This window comes from Ostrinia furnacalis, unplaced genomic scaffold (genome assembly GCF_004193835.3).
Source record: "Ostrinia furnacalis isolate ACB-3 unplaced genomic scaffold, ASM419383v2 OfSCF1435, whole genome shotgun sequence".
Classification (NCBI taxonomy): Eukaryota; Metazoa; Arthropoda; class Insecta; order Lepidoptera; family Crambidae; genus Ostrinia; species Ostrinia furnacalis.
Genome location: NW_021131674.1, coordinates 253122 through 264279, shown reverse-complemented (window position 1 = coordinate 264279; position 11158 = coordinate 253122). Strand labels below are relative to the sequence as shown.

Sequence of the window (11158 nt, the reverse complement as noted above, 5' to 3'; positions counted from 1 at the left end):
CAGAACAAAAGCAGTCTTAAGACAAGGTGATTAAGTCTTAATTGGCTCCTTAGGGTAAGCAAAATGTTTGTAACAGAATCGTGACGAGGAGGAATTGAGCTCTGTATTGAATTCCTAAGCTTAAGATGTGTATTTTTAAAAGGATATTTTGTATAGCAAGTGATGTTGGTTTAGATCATCAATAAACAGTAACAATATTATTAGCGTTTTATTGTCTTCACAAAATCAATCATAATCTAATATCTTTAACACGTAAACTTCAAAATCATTCTAGAAAAAAAATCAATAGATAAATCTGGACTATGTAAACCAGAGATCTTCTAAAGCCTCAAGGTTGGTTAATCTGTCTAGAGCATTGGTTCCCAAAGTGGGGGGCGCAATGACCTATAAAGGGGGCGCGGGCCATCTTAGTAGGGAATTTAGTGCAAGAACCCCTCCACTTTGGTATAGAAGGCTCATTTTTGCAACAGTGGTTCTTTGGGTGCTCCTGAGTGGATTTCCGTCGGTAGACATCGGGAGCCCCCCCTGTGGTAGCAGGGGGAGGGGGGGCAAGTTTCCTTCCGCCGTGCTTCACTTTAGGGCCATATCTTCAAAACTATGGGTATTAGGGCAAGTGTGGTATCATTTTCGGATAATTAAAGGATGGCGAATTTATTTCTAGAACAAACTTTTTGCCTTTTCATACAAAAAATTAGAAATATTGAGTAAAATTCACAAAAACCAAAAAGTATTTTTTTAAATAAACGTCGTTTACTTTTAAACCACTGGAGATAATCTAATAAAAAAAATATGACCTGAAAGCTACATTTATCAGGATTATAAAAATATAACATTGTATGGTACTTTTTTCGCAAAAAGTAGGTGAAAAAAATTTTTTCTTCAGGACACAGCGGGCGAATTTTTTTGCGCATCGGAAAAAAATATTTATTTTATCCATGAATTCATACTATTTGGTTCATAGCAAGCAAGGATTATTATTTTAGAATTTATTTAGAGTTGCTGGCACATCAATCTAGCATAATTTGTATTTTTTTGTCAATTGATTTTGAACTCTATGTGTGAGACATAAGGTTGAAAATAGTTTAAATACATTTTAATATTGAAAATATCATAAGAAGAAAGCACTATATAAAGAACTTTAATTTGTCTAAACGTCTTAATGATTATTATTATTTTAATTAACACTTATTTCTACATAACAGTACAGACAGCACCAGCTTCTGCACTACTTCTTGCACTTACATCTCACCATTTCCAGGCAAGCCTCGGCAGCTACGGGCAAACCGGTCTATGTAGGCTCCATCTTGCTATCGGCTCTGGTCCACCTCCAACCAGTCGGGTAAAGGGAAGACTGAGTCGGTTCGGTCGGTCGCCCGTAGCTGCCGCGGCTTGCCTGGAAATGGTGAGATGTAAGTGCAAGAAGTAGTGCAGAAGCTGGTGCTGTCTGAAAAAAACAACTGAAAAGGTCACAGCCGTAACCTTTGTGCTAAAAATATCTCCCGCACTATGATTGTGAAACCTCATTTTCCTCACACTTACCTTTCCGTTAAATCACTGGTACAATAGTATGTAGAAATAAGTTTTAATTAAAATAATAATAATCATTAAGACGTTTAGACAAATTAAAGTTCTTTACGTACTATGATTGTGAAACCTCATTTTCCTCACACTTACCTTTCCGTTAAATCACTGGTACAATAGTATGTACAAATAAAAGTGTTAATTAAAATAATAATAATCATTAAGACGTTTAGACAAATTAAAGTTCTTTATTTGTATATGCTTATATAATAGTGCTTTCTTCTTATGATATTTTCAATATTAAAATGTGTTTAAATTATTTTCAACCTTATGTCTCACGCATAGAGTTCAAAATCAGTTGACGAAAAAATACAAATCATGGTAGATTGATGTGCCAGCAACTCTAAATAAATTCTAAAATAATAATTCTTGCTTGCTTATGAACCAAATAGTATGAATTCATGGATAAAATAAATATTTTTTTCCGATGCGCAATACAATTCGCGCGCTGTATCCTGAAGAAAAAAATTTTTTCACCTACTTTTTGCGAAAAAAGTACCATACAATGTTATATTTTTATAATCCTGATAAACGTAGCTTTCAGGTCATATTTTTTTATTAGATTATCTCCAGTGGTTTAAAAGTAAACGACGTTTATTTAAAAAAATACTTTTTGATTTTTGTGAATTTTACTCAATATTTCAATTTTTTTGTATGAAAAGGCAAAAAGTTTGTTCTAGAAATGAATTCGCCATTCTTTAATTATCCGAAAATGATACCACAGTTGCCCTAATAGCCCTAGTTTTGAAGATATGGGCCTTAAAGTGAAGCGCGGCGGAAGGAAACTTGCCCCCCCTCCCTCTGCTACCACAGGGGGGGCTCCCGATGTCTACCGACGGAAATCCACTCAAGAGCACCCAAAGAAACACTGTTGCAAAAATGAGCCTTCTATACCAAAGTGGAGGGGTCTCCATACAAATCATTGCACTAAATTCCCTACTAAGAGTAGGCGCACACCGTTGATATTGAGTTGGCCGATAGTTGTGCCCGATTTTAATTTGTATGAAATCGGCCAAATCGATTTGGCGTAGTGTGCGTACTCCGACATGCCCATACTGATCAACTTNGGAGGGGTCTCCATACAAATCATTGCACTAAATTCCCTACTAATCTGTAAGAAGGCGCGCACACCGTTGATTTTTAGTTGGCCGATTGTTGTGCCCGATTTCAATTTGTATGAAGAATCGGCCAAATCGAATCGGCGTAGTGTGCGCACTCCCATACATGCCCATACTGCCCGACTAAATTATCGGCCGACGAAAAATCAAAGGTGTGCGCCTACTCTAAGAAACCTGCGACCGCTGAGAGAATGCATTCCAGACTGCTCGATACGACCAATAATCTTGACTGGAGGAGGGGGGGGCCGGCCACGGAATTTTTTGTATGGTCGAAAGGGGGCGCGTCTCAAATAAGTTTGGGAACCAATGGTCTACAGACAGTGTAGCGTCCGTTTTTAGTTTTTTTTTATTGGGGATTACTCGTCGTAGCTGAGCCTAGACTACCTTTAATCAAAATCCAATGTCTCATACTTAGGTTATGGAAAATTATAATCATCATTTGGTCAATCAATCTTCACTGTAGGACGTAGGAGCACGACCCTCTCTAACTTCCAGTTGCAAATAGATTTGGCCAACACTACGTGTCCAGGATGGCCAGAAGGATTGGGGAGAAGAAATATTATTTATTTCTAATTAATATCCTTGAGCTAGGAAGCAAATACCTAATCGGACGGGACGATAGGGTATGATAAAATTTTCCGCCTCAAATAAATGAGTTGGTAATAGTAAATGGAATCTAAAATACCGCTTTCACTTCTTCCATCGCTAGGAGCAGCCCATCTCACTCTGCCAGGCCTCGTGTCTCTTGGCCAAGTTCTTGGAGACCGGCTTGGTCTTCTCTATGGCTGTCAAAATATCGGACAAGTTCAGTCTGTCCTTGCGATTGACTTGGGAACCTGAAATAAAAGGAAGTTCCGTCATGATTGTAAGTTTATAAATCTTGCAGGTATGTATAAGTCTTGCATTCTTAAAGTTCTTCATTCATTTCGATACATTATAGCTACATCAACAGATATACTGTGTCAACTGTAACTTGTGCTTCATTCGGTGCTACAATGTTCCGAATCAAAATTTCAACTGTCAAAAAAAACGTTTTCACGTTCAAGTGGAACTCCAACATATTGGAATTTACTTCGACATCGACCAATCAAAAAGGATTGCCACTCCAATTATCCACCCGTGACTATTTTAGCTAAGTGGTAGAGCTAAGTACTCGTCGTTTATACAAAAAGATAAATGCTTTCGCACTAATTATGTATTTTGCACGGACCTTCGTAATTGGCGTCCTTGCATTCTACATTTGCGACGTTCGTTTTAGCAACATAGGCTTGGTTGCACCATCTTACTTTAACTTTGACAAACGTCAAAAATCTGTCAAACTCCATACAAAAAGCACCGGTTATCGTCATAGTTACTGTCAAAGTAAGATGGTGCAACCCACCCTAAGTTAGGTGAGTGTTTAATTTATACTTCAAATCGCTGGAAGACATCGTCTACGATGCTCTACTTACCTCTAGTCTACAAAATAATTACGATTTTAGTTTTCTCATCTGAACCGTTTGCATCCAGCAATTAGAAGCTTTTCACAACCTCAACAGATTCCAAGGAAAAAACGAATTAAAGACGGTTAATATCAAATATTGAAAAACCTACCTTTGAACACCATACTTGGCAGCATCTTCCGCACAGTGGACATTAAGGCCTCCTTGCACACCAGCTTGATGTCGCTTCCAGAATACCCCTCAGTCTTCGCAGCCAGTTCCTGGAAGTCCACCTTCGGGTACAGTTCTATGCTCTTCGAGTCGAGGAACTTCTCGAACAGTTCGGCGCGCGTTTTGAAGTCGGGCAGCGGTATGTAGATGCGTTTTTCCAGTCTTCTTAGCATAGCTGGATCGATCTCCCTGAAAATGGTGATTTGTAGAAAGTTTTCCATGTAAAAACCTTTGAAAGATAATAAGGTAGCTCAAAGTAAATAAAATCAATTAATATTGATTGATTTTTTTAAATTCAATCAATAGGTACCATAGGTTCTATCCTATCATCATTATGATAAATCATTGTTGCCGAAATGCTACTGAAATGGGTAGAGAAAATTACGTTAGAAATCTAATCTTTAAGTAACTATTAGTTAAACAAGATAAAAGTTTTCTAAAAACATTAAAATCCTCGTGTATAAAAACTAACAATCTGCAGTAGTTTTAGCATTATATCTACGGTAGGTAGTGATGATTTCTCCATCCATACTTTTCTTGGCAATGCCGCGAAATGTGGTTGTTTATTTCTTCACGCTGCAGCAGCGAGCGCATCAAAGAGAATGGCTCAAGCTCAAAGGTCAAGGCTGTTAGGCAATATTTACTGGATATTGTCCATTGAAAAATACTTTGGAATATTGGGGTAGGAATTTTTATATTTGAATTTACGTAGCTTACCATTTTGTTTGATATCTGCGTGTATAACCTAGGTCCTAGTTCGAAATATCCGAGAAACCTCTCGTCAAAACGCAGCATTAATTGCCGTTAAGAATTTATGTCTGTCTGGTCTTTTGAAAAAGCATGTCACCTGTGGTCTGTTAATAATCGTACCTACCTAACTTGTTAGAGCACAGCGATGATTCATCATCATCATCGTCATCATTTCAGCCATAGGACGTCCACTGCTGAACATAGGCCTCCCCCAATGCTTGATCGATTGGTAGCGGCCTGCGTCCAGCGCTTCCCTGATCCAGCGATGATTACCTAATAGGATTTCGATATTAAGACCCCTGAAACCTTTATGAAGTTTTACCTACCACGGCATGTTCGAGTTTGCCAGCAGAAACACCACTCCTTCTCTCGCACTGATGCCGTCCAGCTCAGTCAAGAGTTGAACCTTCAATCGACGGGAGGCCTCGTGCTCCCCCGGCGCGGACCGGTCGGAGGCTATCGTCTCCACTTCATCCACGAAGATGATTGACGGGGAGTAGTAGGAGGCCATCTCGAAGAGCACCTAGAAAGAAAACATTATGTAGGAGCAGGAGTGTTGGCGAATAGCAACACCGTAGGCTGCTGCGATGTCGTGTCAAGATTGAAGTGTTGAAAAGGAACCAAAATTGCAAATTACGTAGATAACCCTTTCCCACGACAATCCAGTTTTGTGAATCCCGTGAAACTGGCCGGAAATGCAAAAAAAATAGTCAAAGTCAAAGTATTTATTTGCAAAGAAAATAGGTACAATGGTTTAGGTGTTACGTTTAGGTAAAGTGCTACTATTTTGCTTAACAATATCAGCATGTAAATAAGTGTCTTATGCCCTTAATGTACGAGGTGAAATTACTGAGGCTTGATTTCCTCCTACGCTGACGTCGTCACCGATGTCAGCCTAAAAGGAAATCAAGCCTGAAGAATATCATGCGATTGAATTCTGTAACGATGTAACTAACTCTACCTACCTTTATTTCTGACGTGAAGTTCAGAGTATCAGAGTAAGGCCTAGGTGTAGAGTAGGCTTCTATTTGTTACCTACTTAAAATTAACTTGCGATTTCTTGCGAGTAAGTAGGTGAGCGCCGATGGCTCTCAACCTCAAAATTTAAGGAACAGGCTCTCAGCCTCGAACAATTAACTTCTGAACTCTTGTTCCTGTTGCTATTACCTTGACCAGCTTCTCGGACTCCCCCCGCCACTTGTTGACGATGGTGCTGCAGGACACGTTGAAGAAGGTGCAGCAGCTCTCGCAGGCCACCGCACGCGCCAGCATCGTCTTCCCAGTGCCCGGGGGCCCGTGAAGCAGCACCCCTCGCCACGGCTCCAGAAGACCGGTGAACACTTCTGGATACCTGGGTATTTAAAAATAAAAAAGTAAAAAATATCCTTGGACATTTTACACTGCGCTTCTAGTCCCAAACTAAGCAAAGCTTGTATATGGGTACTAGACTAGACAACGGATATAAACATACTTAGATACTTTTTTTTGTAAATACATACTTATTATACATAGAAAACACCCAGTCCAATACAAACAAATATGTTCATGCACACAAATGTTTGTACTGTGCGGGAATTGAACCCGCTACCTCCGGAATAGTAGTCCGTTTCGAACCACTACACCAAACGGCCGACGCTTAAGATATTTTATAGCCCCTCAATGACTTCCACATCGCACTGTTGGTAGCGGCCTGCATCCAACGCCTCCCTGCTACCTTTATCAGGTCTATGTTCAGCACTGGACGTCCTGTGGCTGAAATGATGATGATGATCAGTTAGCCATGAGATGATGATTCGGAATTAAGTGGACATGACGCATCCCTAGAACATATTTTTCCCACTACAGGTCACTAATGTCGTTTCTCTAACAAGTAAAACCAGTCGAGTAAGGTCAGGCAGACCCAAGAAGACAGCATAGAAATTAGATCAGAAGTTATTAGGTAGGTACCCCTGCATTCACTCGGACGAAGTGAAGACCTATTTCAGTAGAAGCTATATCTAAATCTAGTTCATTTTGTAAATAAATCTGCGTAATCAAGGTATTAATGGCGACCTCACCTTACAGGATAGACGACGGACTCCACAAGCAAGCTCTTAGCCGAGGCCAGCCCCTTGATGTCGTCCCAGGCGACGCCCGAAGGCCTGACGATGTCCTGGTACAACATCTCCACCAACTGCTTTTTGTCAGGCGACACGTTTGACATGAAGGCCGCCAGAGATTTTCTTTCTACCGCAGGTATGTTCGTTTCTTGATTTACTTCCTAGATGAGAAAATGGGCAGTATTATTTTATTATGGCATGTCCAAAGAGTATTAAGGTAATGAAAGGTCTTAATTTGCTTTGGTTTAATTGAACTATTCTACTCATAATAATGATGATGACCCTACTTAATTAAATGAAGGTAGAGTTAGTTGTACTTGCCATTTTTTCTTACATGTCTCCATAAAAGGAACAAACTTCATTCTAGTCACAATGTGGGTACGAAAGACGTTAGCTTTCAACCTTATCTGCAGCAAAATGTTCGTTCGTTCGCCGCAAAATGCATAGCTACTTGCAAAAGAAAATTCTTCTTTACCCTAGTCAACTTGGTGACAGTAAATGTAGAAGGCAAGTCCGCCTCCTTCTCTCCACAGGGCTCCAGGAACACCGCCCTCTTGTCCTCTTGAGGGCGGCCCTTTCTGGTGGGCGGGCGGCGGAGAGCTGGCTTCTCCTCCACCTGGCGGAGGAACTGCGGCTGCTTGTTGAACCTGATCAGGTAGTAGCTGCAGTAATCCTGGGGGAATACATACAATCGTTATTAAAATTTCTTAGTGAATAGTCGCTCCTCAAACTAAATTTTAAATAAACAACTTGAAAAAATCGAACTTCCTAAGGGGGACTCGAACCCACGACCTTCCGCTTGCCTGGCGACTGCTCTTCCGACTGAGCTACTTATACACTGGATGAACCCGTCGAAATAAGTGTTATGGCCGCGTTTTATTTCATCAATCTTGGGTAGTTACTACCCTTTAACATCCAACAGAAATATTGTCACAAATATTTGACTATCAGTTAAGATGAAACAGTACCTTATTCAATCGTTATTAAAATTCAGTTGGAAGAACAGTTGCCCGGCAAGCGGAAGGTCGTGGAGTCCCGCCTTAGGTAGTTCGATCAGAAAGATGACGCTACTACAAGTCAACCAAGAAAGATGAGGACAGGATCATATCATGGATGCATACAAACTCATCAAGGTACATATTTCTTGTAATTTTCGAACCCTCGACCATTAATAGCATTTTATAGTTACCATAATAGCATTTTTATAGTCTACTTATGTATCGGTCGTAAAAAAGTCTAGAGAAAAATTGTACAAACATGCAAAAACTGTGATGCGATAATATTTACCGAGAATAGAAAATACAAAAATAAATAAGCAATAACACCAGCAACAGTTATTTAATATCAAAGCGCATGGATTTACGGTTGGCAGGTAGCGACGGTGGGCGGGCGACAGTAGGGTTGCCATTTATTTGTTTTTTGTTTCAAAATATAAAGTAAATCAAAGGTCGGAGAAGGAAAACAGACAGTATTTACAAAAAAAAAACAGTTTAGCTCTACATCGCGTACCTAAATGTAGTGTTGGGTGGACTTTTAAAAAAATCTATAGATAATAGTGATGCTTGCTGAAAACAGTATTTTGCCTACTTTATTTTTGTTCAACAGTAAAAAGTATAATTTAGTGAAAAACAGTATAATACTGTTCAAAACCGCCTCTGTGGTCTAGTGGTAAGACCACCTGCTTCAGACGCAGACGTCCCGGGTTCGATTCCCAGTGGAGGCAGAATTTTCTGTTCGGTTTGGTTGGTGGTAGGGCTTGTTCTAAGTCCGCCTGGCTACCACCATCTTACCTAAGTCTGTCGCCATAGCAACAATGTTAGCAGCAATGTTGTGTTCTGGCAGTTAGAGGTAAGATAGCCAGATCCTCCGTGGTTGAGGATTCCGGGTGAAGCTCGCTTCCACCTTCGGCCTGATCGTCACTTACCATCAGGTGAGATACAGGCCAAGAGCTTCCTCGTTGTGGATAAAAAAAACAGTGTACTTAGTTGGCAACAACCCTAGGCGACAGACACAGATTCTTGGCGCCCGCGCGTCTCCCGCACGACTTAGGCACCGCTCCAAATGCAACATCACTCGAGACACACGAGAATTAGATATGCACAGAAGGTCCGGCTCAAATAAATACCCGACTACAAATGTAACACATTTGAATAGTTTTTACATCATAGAAAACACCTAGGTGTAGACACAAATTATTAAGCACACAAATTATTGTGAACCCTGAACTTCTGGCAAAAAAGAATAAGTACTTAATGCCAATTTTAAAACTGAGTACATCAAGTTTCCAATAGGCTACTCATGCAATCGTCACAGTAAAACACTATTTTTCTATGAATTTACAAGAAAATCTAGATCCTTTGTTCTGGTTTAAACTTTTTAACGTCGTACTTAAACTACTTAACTCTTCTAGCCGAGCCTTCAACCCGCATAAATTCACATAAAAAATGTCTAGACAAGTTTACACCTTTTGTATCTTCCTACGTTATGATAATAATATAACCCACTATTCACTCTCAGTCATAAAATAAACGCGTTTCACAAAATGTGTGACTTTGATCAACGCTAATATTATTTAATGTCATGGAAGCAATAAGCAGTCTATAAATATGTTGTAGGGATTTACGTGGAAGATATTCCGCGATATATTTCAGTTGATGCGGTGCTGTGCGTCAGGATAAAGTAGGAAGCGTTTTTATAAACAACATGCTCATAGTAAATTACCTATATTTTTGTTGCTTGTAGAGATATCTTTCCCCAAAAGAGTATCGCCTATTCACAAACATTACTATGAGGTCTCACAGTGCGCGTGGACGCACAGGGTCATACACGAACCAATCACAGAGCTCTATCAAACGTGCATCGTTTGTGAATACGGGCGTAAGTCAGTTTATCTTAAGTTTTGTACTATTGGGGAAAACATGTGGTTTTTACCATGTTCCTACTTACTTATATGTATTTTTGCTCGTATTATAGTCAAACTCATAGATAAACACATAATTTAGCTAAAAGTCTGTCCCAAAGTGACCTTCAATCGGAGGGCATGTTTTCTCATTTCCGATCCGCACATCAGCCTGCAAGAAAAGATTTTTTCCTGGCGGCTTGGTGACTGGAATTGAACCGCCACCNCTAAACGCAATCCGCGAGAGCCATAAAGAAGAAAAAAAAAAAAATTTATGTAAATGTCGCTCTTTTTGTGAAATAAAATATTTTATTATTATTTCATTCTTCGTTTGCTCGTTATTGGTGAATGAGGGTTTTCGCGAATGAAAGATCCGCTAGATGGCAGGGCGTGGATGTGGGGTCTGACTGCTGCGTGATTGGTGGATTTTGACATATTATCTGTCAATGTCATGTCAAAAATAATCATGCAGCATTTGGACCTCGCGTCTACGTATTGCGATCTGGCGGATTTTTCATTCGCGAAAACCCTCGTTGACTTCGCTCGCATTACCCAGGTGCTGGAGAAGGTGATAGTGCAGTGCGGCGCGCGCGCGGCGGACCGCGGGCGCTGGTCGCGCGTGCAGTGCCTGCGCGAGAACACCAAGCACCTGTTCGTGTACGCGGTGGAGGACAAGCACATCGCGCGCATGCTCGACACGCACACCATCGACCAGATCGTCCTGCACATCCTCGCGCAGGTCGCCGACGACTGACCGACACCGGTACGTGACGCAGCCGTAGTACTAGTATTGTTTTACTGTCCAGTGTGTTTTTTGATTACATCTGTGCATACAGTTTGTTTCCTGTTCTCGAAAATTTCATAATTAGTTCACATTCAATGTTGCGACTTTGTTGCATATTTTTAGTATTTTGACGATCACCCGGCGATGATACGCAAGTACTACAATAATTTCACTTCGCGATTAACGAGAGGTTTTGTCGCATCACTAGTTCACAGACTAAAAATATTTTTATGTCAGTTGGCCATGTTTGATGACATTTCTGCTGATTTCTAAAA

The 11158-nt window shown here is 40.3% G+C and overlaps 1 protein-coding gene across 1 annotated transcript; it reads right to left on the bottom strand.

The window, feature by feature from the left end:
* Positions 1-2950: 2950 nt before the first annotated feature.
* LOC114352752 (katanin p60 ATPase-containing subunit A-like 2) lies at positions 2951-8306 on the bottom strand. The gene is made up of 7 exons (XM_028304461.1): positions 8283-8306; positions 7676-7873; positions 7159-7361; positions 6269-6452; positions 5428-5624; positions 4293-4540; positions 2951-3535 (listed from the first exon to the last, which is right to left on the bottom strand). Exons 1-7 carry the CDS (start codon positions 8304-8306, stop codon positions 3405-3407), a joined length of 1185 nt encoding a protein of 394 aa, XP_028160262.1. The 3' UTR covers positions 2951-3404.
* Positions 8307-11158: the final 2852 nt, after the last annotated feature.

What these genes read in the sequence shown, in the direction of transcription:
- LOC114352752 (XM_028304461.1), bottom strand. Translation starts at nt 8,306, where the DNA reads ATGATCCTGTCCTCATCTTTCTTG. An exon ending in TCCTGTCCTCATCTTTCTTG is followed by an intron (nt 7,874 to 8,282) that starts GTTGACTTGTAG and finishes GTATTCCCCCAG; the next exon opens with GATTACTGCAGCTACTACCT. An exon ending in AGTCCGAGAAGCTGGTCAAG is followed by an intron (nt 5,625 to 6,268) that starts GTAATAGCAACA and finishes TTTTCTTTCTAG; the next exon opens with GTGCTCTTCGAGATGGCCTC.